The following is a 15,070-nucleotide window of genomic DNA, read 5'->3' on the forward strand; positions in this document are numbered from 1 at the left end:
GCAGTTTGTTTCAACATTCTTTTCTTACAGTAAAGAAACAAAACATATTAAATACTTATTTAATATTAAATACTTATGAATGTATGAAAGACTAATAAATTTCTAGCATACAAGTAAATTCTTAAGTTTAAATAATCGGCATAATTTTGAATATATTGCAAATGTGTGAAAGCAAATATTTCCCACATTATGATTATGTGATTTGAAACACTTAAGCTTTGCAACTGAATGAAAGAGAAAAATTAGTGAGAATATAAATGAACATATTTACTTTGTTAATTTTTCTATTCTTTGGTGGAGTAGATCTTACAAAAGTTATAGGAGGAATAAATATATTTTGGGAAAAAAGTTGAATTCCAAATGCATTTGGATTAATTTACTCATATTTTAGTCTGTGGAAGATTAACAAAGCAATAATAATGCAAGGCAACATAAAATAGAGTCGGCTGAGGAGTCAGGAAAATCTGGGTTTGAGTCCAACCTTTATTGGAAGTCACTTAACTTTTTAGTGCTATAGGGAACTCTGTAAGACTTGTAAATTATAGAATAAGTTTTGACTTTCATTGGTAGAAAGAACTTTCCAATTTGGGAGTTACTAATACCAAGGAAATCACAGATCTAGTTTCTTTCCTTAACCTAATAATGATCAAAATGACAAAATCCTATAATTTCATCTCTCAATCTGCAAGGTTTTTTTTTTTTGTGGCTTCAGAAATTAACACCTTTCTTCACTTTTCTTCCTGTTCTTCTGAGATTCTAGACCTTGTATCACTTCCAACTTCTTCAAACTTTATTCATAAGGACAAACCTAGAAAAGGTAGGTTCCTACACTGAATACTTGAAAGAGTTTGCTTCTGGAATCCTCTTATTCATTGGTTCATTTCTTCTATTGCTTACTACTGTTTAAATAATGTGATAGCATGTAATTAGTGGGTAAAGCAGCAAGCCTGACTTTAAACTGTTTATTTGGTTCAGCATTCACTCACTGTCACAAATTATTATCTTATATTTAGGTGCCAGAAACGATTGAATGTAAAATATTGGTTACAAAAGAAACAATGATTTGTACAAGAAGCATGAGATCAAATTTTAGAAATACGACAATGAGCTCCTTTTTAACTCCAGATGTTCTAAATTACCAAAAAAAAAAAAAAAAGAACCTGAAATCTATTATGACATTATGTAATTTGCATATATGGAAAAACACAGATCTTATGGTAGAGGACATGGATGGAATCTAAAAGTGTTAATTCTGAAAAATGTGAAGTTTTGACTAAATTAAGGTACTTTAAAAACAGTCACATACTCATATTAAGCTGGCTATACTGTAACAAACTAAGTCATTTGATTTCTAGTAAGGGTTTTAAAATATAAAAGTAATAATGTTAATTTTTCCTTTAAATTAGAGGTGGTATTTAACCTTTTTTTGGGGTATTGCTTGAGTTTTTCTTTTGTAAAAGGATAGAGGCAGATCATCTCTCCTAACACTTAAAATTTCAAGTGCTAAGCCATATGGAGAGTTTCCTCTACTTGAAAAAAGGGTTAGGTTTCTCATATGAGTGAAACCATAGGTCAAATCTCTACCCCTATAGTAATAATTTAAAACATATTAGTTATAATGTGTTAAGAGTGCTGAACTTGAGAGTCACTAAGCAAGAGTTCAAATTCTGGCTTTGTCATTTACAGTAGTGTTAAGACAGTTTTTAATGTTCTTTGTCAATCTATAAAATTGAGTTAAACTCTCTGGTCCTCAAATTCATCTAAAAATGAGAGGGCTGATTATCTGAGTCCATTCAGATCTAGATCTCTGGTCTTACATGTATCTGTCATTGTAAAGATAGAAATTACAATCTAGGTGTAGAAAAACATGATTTTGAATTATTGTTCTTCAGAAAAATGAGTATGTTACATGTTGCTTTGCATGTTTGTTTTGCATCTGATTCAAAATGGAGATATTTAGTTAAAATTAGCTTTCGTGATATGCTCTTAGGAGGATATACATTTTGGTTTTGAAGCATTTCAAATAATTAAGCTATAATTATGATGTAATAACTAATGAATGACATTTTGGTCACCTACCTATGTAATAAAAGCTTTTGTCAAAAAGTTCAGAGTAAGAAATGAAAGACTAAATAAGGCCTTGAATAGCTTTATTGAAATCTGTATAAATAAACATGCACATTTCAAATGTAAACTCAAGTGAACTCAAGTGCAGACAAAATTTTAACCTCTGTCATGCAGGAGGTTAGTTTACATTAGAAAAAAAAAAAAAAAAACAAACCAAAAAAAAAAAAAAAAATCCAAAAAGCAGCTTTAAAATACCCAGGATGAAACACCAGCTTTAATATCAAGGTATAAAGCAAAAGCCATGTTCAACATACCTCGTTTATCCTGGTCAAATGCATCTTTTTTCCCTCTTTTTAATAATGCTAACATAAATAAATAATTTACCAAAATGTGCACTCACAGAGTGAACTTTTATTTACAATACACAATTTATAACCTATTGTATTTGATTAGTTCAAGTGAAGAACATACTTTTTGCTTCAATAACAGTGGGACACAAAGCAACTCCTCAGGTCATAGGTAGGTATGTGAAGTGTGTCCCAGCACTTAAAAGATTTCCTATTAAAGGCAGTATTGTATGCCAATCAACAATACATTCTTTCAACTAGATCAAAGGGAAAGCAGCAAATAAAAAATGATTAAAATGTTCACACATATTTTTGGCATCCTGAATCCTTGAATGTGGTTAACTAAATCAAATTCAAGGTTTGTATGCTTTATATGCTGTACAGGTTCTGACTCTGGAACATGCAAATGCCAATTCTCTTATAACAAGTTACCTTCTGAGAAAAGCTGTAAGGCTATGGTGAATTCCATCAGGAACACACAAAGAAAATTAACAGACCTACCTTTAAAGCCAATTATCCATTAATGATTTAAAGGCAAGTACATGAAAAAAAATCTCATCTAAGTTTGATGTACAGTTATTACTATGGATACTGAATACTATTAAGTCTGACCTTATTTTATAGTAATTGGGAGAGCTGAAAGTTGCCAAACTATAAAAAATTGGGGCAGAGAAAAATGAGCAGCACAAATTTAAACTTTGGACTAACACCAGATTGAAGTTATGCATTTCTTATAAGCAAGTTAAAATTTTTAATGTCTAAGTAATAGATCCAACAACAATAAGGAATATTTAACTGAAAAATGACTTCATATGCGGTGAGAATAGAGCCTGCTCCACAGCAGCAATTAGATGAACATAATATTCTTGATGTTTAATGATACCACAAAGAGAAATAACCTTTCTGAGCTTATTTCTTCCACCATGATTCAGTTTTTCTTGATAGGCCAGCTTGATTATTAGGGAAAGACTTGAAAATTTGGTTATCCAAAAAATACTACTATAGTATTTATGCTGCATTTACTAGTGCAGCTAATAGCATAGTAGTATGAATGGTTGCCTAATACACATGAGTAAGTTCATCCAAAAACTAGGTTTAATCATTGTTTTCTTGCAGTCTTATTAAATTAAATGACCAACATCCACAAATTTAACATTTGTCATCAGTTAACACATCCAAAACAATTAAAGAAACATAATTCATCAAAACAGCAGCAAACTTAAAAGGGGTTTATTTGTGATTTCCTATATATATTTAGCTTGTAAATACAAGACTGTAAGTGTATTAAGAGACAATTTCTGTTAAAGTTTTCATTGTGTTTCACTTCAAGTACTGCACAAGTTAAAATCTGATAAAGGATTTACATTCTCTTATTTGAAACTCCCCGTCTCAGACTTCTGTTTTAATGTGGTGGGTAACTTCATTATTTCAACAGAAACCACCTGCAGGAAAGTCTCTTTTATGGCTTCTAGGACTTTCATTAGTTAGTGTGCATACAATTTTCATTTTCTATATCATTGTCATTCTCATTACTATCTTCGTCACTCTCTAATGGGATGCCTGTGGCAGCTGAAGCACCTTGTTTAGTTTCTCGGTCAAGGGGAAAAAAGCCAGTTCCACTGAAAGTGTCCTGTCTCTGGTAGAAGAGCACATATGCTGCTTTGGACTGTAGGAGCAAACAGATAGACACACAGACAGAAACACAGACAAACAAAGAGTGTTAACATAGTAATGATGTTCAAATGGTGGCTGATATGATTTGAGAAGCAAGATGAAGTCAAGTAAGTGAATAATATGTGACTTAATGAAGGTAGACAGGATAAAAAGGGAATTTAATTTAACTGAGGCATTCAGAATTACTTAAAATCTAATGAACTAAAACTTACCATTCTATATTTTCTTTCTAATAATAAGATTAAAAAAAAAAAAACCACGAGTGAGGAATCCTATTTACATAAATAAAAACTTCTTTAGACTCATTATTATACCATTTAAATTCCTAAATTACAGAATTATATTGTAAATATAAGTAAGGGCAAATCAAAACTAGTTCAAACTTGAATCAAAACAGCATCTACAATACATACTAAATATTGATTATATACATATATGGATATGTCTAGGAATTAAAAACTCAGAAAATAACCTGTAGTTCCTGACTTAACAGAATTCTTTGAATTTTAGAACAGGAAAGGACCTTTCTGACCATTTGTGTCAACTCCCTGATGTTATCCAGATGAAAGAATTTTGGCCAGAGATTTAAGGTGACTTGAGTTGTCACATGGAGAGATGATGAAAAAGTCAGGAAAGCTAGATCTCATAGTGCTGCTCCGTGATATTTCAAGAAATGTAAAACATGAAACAAGCTAACATCTCATTAATAATAGAACATTTGTGGGACCAAATTCACTGAAAACCTTGGATGACAAAAAAACACAAGGAGGACAACAATAGAAATCAAATTAGCTGACATATAATCTTTTAACTGTGTGATATTTTTGGTTAAAAAGTATCCTAGTGATGATGTAGGATAAAATTAATTATTAGCCTTTATGGCTTAATTTTGATTGCTTCTTTTTGTATAGGGATAATGGCTTCTTCTCAATCCTCAATTCTTGACCTTTGTGTTGGCAGCTTTTAGCACAACTGATCCCCTCTCTTCTGATGAACATAATGCTCTCTGCGTTCTGGTGACACCCTTCTCTCCTGATTTTCCTCCTAACTTTCTTAATACTTCCACTTACTTTTCTTTGATGGATAATCATTAATTGTCATGTCTACCAACTATGAGTGAGGCCTCTAGGATCTGAGTTTGGGTGTTCTCTTTTTTCTTCCCTTTCTATGTTCCCTCATTTAGTTAATTATCTCCCTGGTTCCCCAGGGTTAAATTTATATACTTTGCCCTAGTTTCTCTCTTGTATCTCAGGCTTACTGAACTGTTTAGTGAACATTTCAAACTGGGATGTCCCATGGTCATCTTAAACTCAAATAAAAAACTATTTTCTTCCTACATCCATCTCACCTACTGAATTTTTGTTATTACTGCTAGGGGTATGATATCTATAATATTATGGTATACTATTTACTCTTCCTCAACCCATATTTATTATTAAAGTTTGCCATTTCTTTTTCTCATCACACTTTCCACACCTGACACCTCAGAAAACCAACACTGTAGTTTTGGACCCCTCATCACCTTCCACCTGCACAACTTAAATAGCCTCCTGCTTGGTCCCACTCTCTTCTACCTCTTCTTACTCCAATCCATCAATGATAAAGTGATCTTATGGCACATGTGTGACCACATCATCACCTTGCTTCTTTCTCTTCCAATCTATACTTAGTGTCTCCCTATTATTTCTAGCATAAACTCTTTTGTCAGGCATTTGAAACTCTTCACATTCTAGTTCTTTCTTACATTACTATTTTTCTTATTAACTTGTATCTTTCCACAAAGTCTATGGTTTGATCATACTAGTCCATTTGCAAGTTCCTTATATACAGTACTGACCTGCCTGTCACTTGGTCATGGGCTGCTTTCCTTCCTCACCTTTTGGAATCCCCTCATTTCCTTGGAAACTCAGCTCAAGTGTCAACGTTTGCATGAAGCTTTTGCCAAACTCTCTAACTGCTATTCTCTCCCTTCACAAAATATTGTGTATTTACTTTGTATTCTCCTTAAAATTATACAGGCATGTCTCCCCAGTCAGAAGGTAGATTATTTGAGGCACAAAATGTTTTACTTTTGTCTTTATATCCCCAGCATGTAGGATTTGACAAGATTTTTCCTATCTAGGCTAAACTTTGACAATTCATCTAAAGGAAACAAAAGAGGTATATTCAGTGCACAGACACAGTAGTGTTAAAGAAGTTAAGGAGTAAAGTTCTTAAAAGGAAGGGGAGGTCAAAAGGGACATTATTATATTAAGAAGATAATGACTAAGAAAAGGTCACTTGGGTTTGGAAATTAAAATATCGTTGTTATACCATGGGTGATACTCTTTAGAATAAGTCAAAATAATATTAAGTTTTTTTTTTAATGAAAGCATAAAACAATGAATAAGGAAGAATTAGAACTGAACAATCTCAGTGATGTAGTCTTCAGTGATGAATTTATTATATTCAAGAAAAGAAAATTTCCTATTTGAGAGCTGCTGGGAAAACTGAAAAAGTTTGGCAGAATTAAGATTTAAATCACCATCTTATACCATATGCTACAATATACTCAAAGCAGAAAAGATACTTAAAGATCTTATAATTTATAAAAAAATCACCCCTGAAACTTGAAAAGAATAAGAATAGGTATTTTCCATAGCTATGGGCAAGGGAGGGGAGGGGGACACACAGGATTTTATTCATATAAGAGATAAAATTTAAATTATGTGAAATTGAAAAACTTTTATAAAAGCAAAAAGTAGTTAAAATTAAAAGGAAGCTGCTGACTGAAGTAAAACAAGCAAACAAGTTTGATCTAAGATATATAGAGAACACATACAAGTACATAAGGGCAAAAGCCTTTCTTTAAATAAGTAAGTAGTCAAAGGATATGAACAGTGAACAGTTATCAAACTGTTTGTAAACTATTTGTTTAAATATATAAACTATTTGTAAAAGATAACTACAAATCACTAATAACAGGAGAAATTCAAATTTAAAAAGTTCATGTTTTATATCTCAACCAGCAAACTGACAAAGAGGATACAAAGTTGGGAAGAGTCAATAATGAAAGAGTTGTAGAAAGTAGGTGCATTATTACTAAATCAAATGATCTAATAATTCTAGAAATTCATCTGAATTTAATCAAAGAACATACCTTCAGATTCCATGATCCCTCTCTTAGGCATATATATATATATTCAAAGGAAGTCAAACACAGAAAAATTTTGGCATAGCACAACAGTCATAGCAAGCACTTTTTGTAACAGCAAACAACTAAGTAAAAAGTTTACTTTTGTTTACTGATTATCAGCTAAAAAAAACACTGCTGAACATCAATGTAAAGGAACAGTACTAAATCATAAGAAGTGATGAATGAAAAACACTAAAAGAACCATGAAAAGATGTGGGCAAACTGATAGTGAAGCAAGCAGAACTAGGAAAACAATGTTTGCAAAAATGTAATAAATAAAAAGGTGGTATGCTACAGTGGACATAACAGTACTAACTCGAGTCAGAAAAACTGCATCTAAATCTCACTTCTGTTGTTTAATGCCTGTGAGGCCTTAGGCAAGTCACTTAATATCCATGGGCCAGTTTCCTTATTTGCAAAATGAGGGATCTGGACTAAATTGCCCTTAAGGTTTCTTCCCAGATCTAGATTTGAATCTATGAATGAAAAAAAAAAAAAAAAAATTGAACAATGTTCAACTATAATGATCAAGGGAAGAGATGAAAAAATAGATCTCCTTCCCTTCTTTGCAGAGATGTGGTACTATGGGTCTGGGACATTACCAGTGGAGTCAGATTTGTTGATGTGTTGATTAATTTTGCTAAATTGCATTTTATTCTCTTTGACTCTTAATTACAAAAGATGGTTTATGAGGTGGAGGAGGGATGTATTTGGAAATGAAGATGATGTAAAACAAAACAAAAATCAATAAAAAGAAGAAAATTGAAAAAGAAAGTCATCATTAAGAAGGCAACTTCAGTTGAATGGGGAAAAAAAAAAAACAGATCCCCAAGGATGATAGGGTTTTTTTTTTTTTTTTTAATTGAAAGCAACCTTAGAGACCATCTACTTTAATCTGCTCACTTTAAAGATAAGAAAATGGAGGCCCAGAAAGATGGAATGGATGTAAAATATTGAAGGAAAGATGTAAAAACACAAACAAGCATAGAATAACTTCTCTAGAAAAAGTTCAGCAAACTACTACCTGAGAATCAAATCCTGTGTCCAAGGAATAGTTTTTACATTTTAAAGTACAGTAAAATTTCATTTTAACAAAGTAAAAACTATTCTTAGTTCACACGCAGTACAAAAGCAAGCAGGTGACATGAGTCTGCTGACTTCTACCCTAGAATTTTGGCGGGGAAGAAGTGAGGATGAAAAGTAGGTTGGATGAATGGCTGGGCTGAACTTGGGTTTAGATGACTTGCCCAGAGTCACATAGCTAGTAAAGTGTTAAGTGTCTGAGAGCGGATTTAAATTCAGGATTTCCTGACCATAGAGCTGGTAATCTATTTACTGTACATATTTTTGTTTTTAAGGGTAAGAGATATATTTTTCTGTTGCATAATTTTTTGCTTTGTAATATGTTGCAGTTTTCTCATAGCCACATAATCTTTCTAATTCTTTGAATGATTTCAACTTTTTGTGAATATACAGCACTTCAATATTGTCTTGAAAAAAATGAGCCTCTGTTTTCGAAAGAACATTGGGTTCATTAAAAGTTATATGTAATTTTCCAAAGGCAACAAACATAGTTCAATCTCTTCTTACTCAATTCTGGGTTATTCTCAGTGGTCATTTGCAGTATCAGTCAAAGGTTCATATACACAGATGAAACCAACAGCTTGTTCATACAACTTGAGGAATAAAAACTTACTTACTTTCGCAAGTTAGTGAGAATTTTACTAAGCAACTGTCCAAATAGGGAAAAAAATCACTTTCTTTATGGAGTAGGCTTTTTCTTCTCAATGAATCTAAGCATGTTACATAATAACAGGAACTTCCTGAACAGGAAGAAAAAAGACTATGGAGGCAGATAAAAGAAGGGTTAGGTATCTATTGAATCATGTCTAGACTGAAGTGTTCTATAATAAAACATAGACTGAAGTAAGGACATGATTGTAAGGTCATTAAAATTAGGCTGGTCAATCTCTTTTTGGGCATGGACAGATGCACCTTGATGACAAAGGGGGAAAGAGAAAGGGCATTTGAAGCTACAGGAAAAGGAGTTTTAAAAGAGAGGTCAAGCTGCCTTCTCTCCTTTTCCTGGTCTCTTATTATCCATCATTTCCCAATGCTCCTTCTCATCCCCTCTTTCTCACTTCCTATCACTTAGATGCCTTTTATTACTATTATCTCCTCCTGCCACTCTCACAAGTTGAAGTGGCCTTACTCCTTTCCAAGGATAATTCCTTCTGCTTGTTCAAGAGACAGTATTCCATTCTGTTTTCTCCAATAAACTACCCTTTGAACTACTTCCTTCCTCATTCTCTATCATATACCCTCAGTATCTATCTACAGACTTGTGCATATTTCTCCAATTCTCAAAAACTCTCATGTGAGCCTCCCCTTCCCACTCTTATCCTATGTTTTCTGACCTTTGTTGGACAAACTCTCTGAAAAGGCTGTCTACATAGAGGTCTCTTCCCCCTTCCTCTCCTCTCACTCTCTTTTTTAATACCTTACAATTTGATTTCTAACTTCCCCAAGTTACTAATGACCTCTTACATGCCAATTTCAATGACTTCATTCTCATTCACAGTCCTCATTTTCAATCTTTCTGACTCTGCTAGATGGGGTTCAAAATTAGGATTACTACTTTTTTCCTGGATAACTATTCTCTCTACATTTTTGGAACCCCACTGTCTCCTGATTCTTCCCCTACTCATACAACCAGTCTCCATCTTCTATTGGATGCTTATCCAGATCATGCTGTCTAACCAAAGACGTCCCTAGGACTCTCTCCTGGGCCGTATTCTCCTCTCTTTGTCCTATTTCACTTAGTGATTTCATCAGCTCCCATAGATTTAATGACTATATGCCGCAACTTCTTTGTTGACTTCAAAACTTGCATCTCCAATGACCTTTCTTATATCTTGAACTGGATGTAAACACAATGTGATCAAAATGGAATTCACTGTCCTTCCCTGACACTCTCCCTGCCTCCTAATTTCTTTATTATTGTTGAGGGCAACACCATCCTCCCAATCTTACAACCTAATCTGTCACACTTGACTCCTTGCTATCTTCTCTTACCCCTTCTATACCCTCCGCCCCATACAATCTGTTGCCAAGGCCTGCCAATTTTGCCTCTGTGACATTTCAAATTTGCCCCATTATCTCCTCTGATACTGCTGCTCCACCCTGGGACAGACCTCTAACTCAGGCTTGGACCACTGAAGCAGCTTGCTGGAGGGTCTTCATGTCTGTCCCAACTCCAGTTCATCTTATATCTGGCTCCTATACTGATTTCCCTAGAGCACAGGTCTAATTATATTATACAGGCAAAGAAAGTGCCCCCACTTTCACCTACTCAATCAACTTCTGGTGACTTCTTAGAGTCCCAAACATCATATACAAAATCCTCTATATTCTAAGTGTTTTCTAATTTATCTCACTGTTCCAGGCTATTTCTACCTTATTTCCTGCCACATACTCTGATCTGGTGACACAATCTCCTGGCTATTCCATGAACAAGCCATTCTATCTCTACCATGGGCATTTTCTCTGGCTAATTCTCTTCCTTGGAATGCTGTCCTCTCTCTTTCCTTTCCACTTACTGGCCCAAACTAGAATTCTATCTTTTTTTAAAGGAAATCTTGCCAACTGTTCTTAATTCTAATGCTTTCTTTTTTAAATTTCCCATTTCCCCCGCACAATTAGCTTGCTTGAACATATTTGTTTGCTTGCTGTCTCTTCCATAAGACTGTAAGCTTCTTGAGAGCAGGGATCATCTTTTGACTCTTTTATTCTGAATTCTTAACTGGTGGCTGTTGTTTGTGTTTAAAGAAGAACAAAATGACATCATTATGCTGACTACAACATAATGGTGGTCAAGATACAGTGTGTGTGTGACCCTGGCTGAGAAGACCAATATAGGTTGATAGTAAATAATTCATATGAACATTTGGAAGGAAAATTAATCTAAATTTGCACATCTCTTGTTTCTCTTGAGCTATTACAATTCTACTGTGATCACAAAGTGCAGTGCCTTTGCTGATGTGGGCATATCATACTGGGAGGTTGTGTAGCAGGGTCTTCCATATCTCACAAGAGATTACAAAGTTCTTTAGCTAGATCTTGGGGCATCATTCTTTATTGCTCCTTTGAACTTCTATGGGAACATTTGCCCTGTGTGAGTTCTCCATAGTTTTCTAAGCAAATGTACATTTGACATTCAAACAAGATGGTCAGCCCATTGGAGTTGCATTCTCTGCAACAGAATTTAAATACTTGGCAGCACAGCTCATTAAAGAATCCCAGTACTCAATACCTTATCCTGCAAGTGACCTTCAAAATCTTCCTAAGGATATTCAAATGGAAGCCATTCAATTTCCTGGCATGGTGCTGGTAGACTGTCTTAAGTTTCACAGGTTTACCACAATGAGGTCAGTACAACAACTCTGTAGACCTTCAGTTTGGAAGGTAACCTGATGCTTCTTCTCTCCTACATGTTCCTCCACAGCCTCCCAAACACTGAGCTAGTTCTGGCAATGTGTGCATGAACCTTATCATTACTGGGTACATCCCTGAAGAGTATAAAGCCAAGACAAGTGAACTGATTCACAGTATCCAAAATTTCTTTATTTACTGTAACCAACATTCCATGTATGGGTGGTTGTGGAGTTGGCTGGTGGGGGACATCTTTTCTCTTGGTTTTGTCAGGCAAAATTAACACAAGTGGCAAAGGACTGATCAAAAGATCATTTGAGGCATATTTCAGCCTCAGAGGCTGCATCTGAGTGCACAATCTTTGTGAATAAAGTTATACACCAACTCCTCTTCCACTTTAGTCTTGGTTTATAATCTTTTCAAGTAAAGTAATTTAACATCAATATGGAAATTGATCTTGATGTTGTTTTTGACCTCTTTGAAGTCATGTGAAGACTGCTGAAAAGCATGGGAGCAAGTTTCCTGCTTTGCTTCCCTCTATAAAAGCATGTCCTTAATCCAAAACCCATGCAAATAGGCTATCATGAAACTGACTGAAAACACTAATGAACTTCTCTGGGAAACCCATTTGAGTGCTCAGCACATATAGGAGATGCTTAATGAATGTTTACTGATTCAGTGACTAATATCCATCTATACTAACTGGATGAGTTCATGACCAAGACTGGCACAAGCCAGGAAGGCATGGATGGATTATGATCTGTATTGAAGGAAAATATATATTGACAAGATAAGAAAGCCAGAGTACTGAAGAAGAGATGGAAAGAAATGAAGATGCTTGTAGGAAGAGGGAAAAAACTGAAAGAATAAGGCAAGAGAAGTGATGATTAATGAAGCAACATTTCAGAGAAGGCTAGAATAAAAGATTCCTAGTGAATAGGTTGTAACCTTGTTTCTGTTATTACATCAACTTAAAAGACAGACCCCTCTCCTTAACTGCTTGGCAACTCTCCATCAAGAAGAACTAATGTTTATCAATGCTGAATCATTAGAATACTTCTATAAAACTCTAACTAAATTATACTATCCCTTTTTGTGGGTATTTTTTTCATAATTAAATATAATTTTAACAGACTAAAGATCCTTTTGATTTGGAACAACAAAAACAGTTACTTACCACAATTTGGTCTTCAGAACCAGTTGAGACACTAGTGTCATCAAAATAGTACCATTTTCCATCATCTTTATTTTTAGCGAAAGCAGTATCTAGAGTGAAATGTTGTCCCTTTAGTGAGTAGTCAATATTTGGCCTAAAACTATTTAAGTGAGAAAATCACATATGGGAAACATCTCTATAAAATCTACAAAATACTCAATTACCTGTATATGCAGAGTAGCAGTTATTTCTTATAGAACATTTGTGATATTGAACAATTTCAATGAGACTAACATGTCTTCTGCTCCAAGTTACATGCTAAGGAAATTATTTGCCATTAATTACCAACTCTAATGTTTCACTATCTTAAGATTTTCTAGAAAATACTAATTAAAAAACAAAAACAAAACAAAACAAAAAAACCCACCCCATATATTTGGCACCAAAATGTTTTCTTAATTCATAAACATGGAAATTCACCATTTCAAGTGTTAAAGAAAAAAACTAATAAATTCTTAAAGCTTCTTTTTTTCCCTAAGTCTCATTCAACACAAAGCCCTTCCTGATTCACATAATTATAAATGTTTTCTTTCTTTTCAAATTATCTTGTATTTATCTGCTGCATCTGTGGGGAAGCTGCCAGTATCTTAAAGGCTGTTTGTCTCTGTAGTCAAAAGCATCTTTAAGAATGCCCTACCAATAGAGAATAGGGTCTTAATAAATGTTTATCAAACAAATCATTCCCCAGGTTTAAAAAAAAAAAAAACAAAAACTATTACTGTCTTTATCCCTCATTTCCCTTCTATTCTGTTACATAAATAATAATTGGGATTGAGAAAGCAAAACCCCTTAATCATATGCTCTTAAAGCACCTATAAAACATCACAATTTTGATTAATTGAAAAAAATTAATTTCAGTAGGGAAATTGTATCTGAATTTACATATACAAATTTCCCTACTGAAATTAATTTTTTTCAATTATTTTTCGGATATTCTTGGTAAGAAAAGCGTGAGATTTAAAAAATAATCTTTTGCTATAGAGAAATACAAGACTCTTAAATAAATTAGGGTTGGATGATTAGTGTTTAGTTGTTTTACTATCAGCTCCTTAAGACAATGATTTTGTTTTTCACTATACTGACCTGAAGAAATAAACAAATCTTGATGTTTATAGACTACAACTACAAATAATATATAAAATATCAACTTACAGTGCCCTCCTCCCATTCCTCCATAGTGGTTGGACACAGCAATCAAATTGTAGCGGCAAGGCCCTGCATTTGGATTAATAAGGAATTCTGACATATCCAAGTCACTGTTTAAAGAAAAACTCAAGTTACTGAAAGATTATTATGTATTCAATAAATACTGATTTCTATTATCAGGAACAATTTTCTTTTTTACAGATATTACTATGTCCCAGGCATTTCCTGCCATCTGCTGACCTTCCCTGCGAGTGCTTCTGAAAGGCTCTGGGAGAGAGTAAAATTTGCTTGGGGACACAGAATTTAAACTTATTCCAAAAAGTTTATCATTACCTAGTGTTACCCAGATTTATAATGTCAAAACATTTTTATAACTAAAATACTCTTACTATCTTGAATGAGAATTCCATTATTTCTAAAATCAATGGTCTCCTAACATTTATCAAATGCAATTCAAACTTACTTAATAGGAAAATCAACTAATGTGTCCAACTTATCCCTCATGTATCTGCTGTAAGAAAAACGCTTAAGATGTACTACCAGTACAGGAGGCAGTGACCATAAATCTAATTTTTTTGTAGCTTGCTGATGTTCTTTACAATTTGGACAGTACCTAAAAGAAAAGAGATATATTTGCAAACTTGATTAAAATAAACAAAAGCTGCAAAAAATACTAGTTATATTAACAAACTGAAATAAATTAAAGAAGTCATTTTCATACCTTTAACAGGAAGCAATGTTTCTTTATTCTTATCAAATGTTCTAAAAGATTTTAATCATTTAATGAGATGAATAAAAATATGTGAAAGTGCCATTTATAATGAAAAGGATGATACCTGGATTACTTGAAATTCATTAAGATAGGGACTTTTCCATGACAAATATTTTTGGATAGCTATAAAATTTGTGAACTGGAATTTAATTTATATTTCTGCAACTTTTCTACTAATTTATAACAAATATGAAAATGCAACTGTAACTGCATATAGACACTATAGAGAGCTATATTTGAAG

The 15,070-nt window shown here is 33.5% G+C and overlaps 1 protein-coding gene across 5 annotated transcripts in view; it reads right to left on the bottom strand.

The window, feature by feature from the left end:
• Positions 1 to 3,628: 3,628 nt before the first annotated feature.
• Positions 3,629 to 15,070, bottom strand: part of USP15 (ubiquitin specific peptidase 15) — a 153,379-nt gene continuing 141,937 nt past the window's right edge. For all 5 annotated transcript variants that reach the window (XM_074269768.1, XM_074269769.1, XM_074269770.1 and 2 more), the window contains 4 exons: positions 14,520 to 14,669; positions 14,063 to 14,166; positions 12,872 to 12,960; positions 3,629 to 4,080 (listed from right to left, as the gene is read on the bottom strand). In XM_074269768.1, coding sequence (XP_074125869.1) covers positions 3,895 to 4,080; positions 12,872 to 12,960; positions 14,063 to 14,166; positions 14,520 to 14,669 — 529 coding nt within the window. In that variant the 3' untranslated portion in view covers positions 3,629 to 3,894. The remainder of the gene's footprint in view (positions 4,081 to 12,871; positions 12,961 to 14,062; positions 14,167 to 14,519; positions 14,670 to 15,070) is intronic.

Source organism: Sminthopsis crassicaudata, chromosome 5, assembly GCF_048593235.1.
Source record: "Sminthopsis crassicaudata isolate SCR6 chromosome 5, ASM4859323v1, whole genome shotgun sequence".
Taxonomy (NCBI): Eukaryota; Metazoa; Chordata; class Mammalia; order Dasyuromorphia; family Dasyuridae; genus Sminthopsis; species Sminthopsis crassicaudata.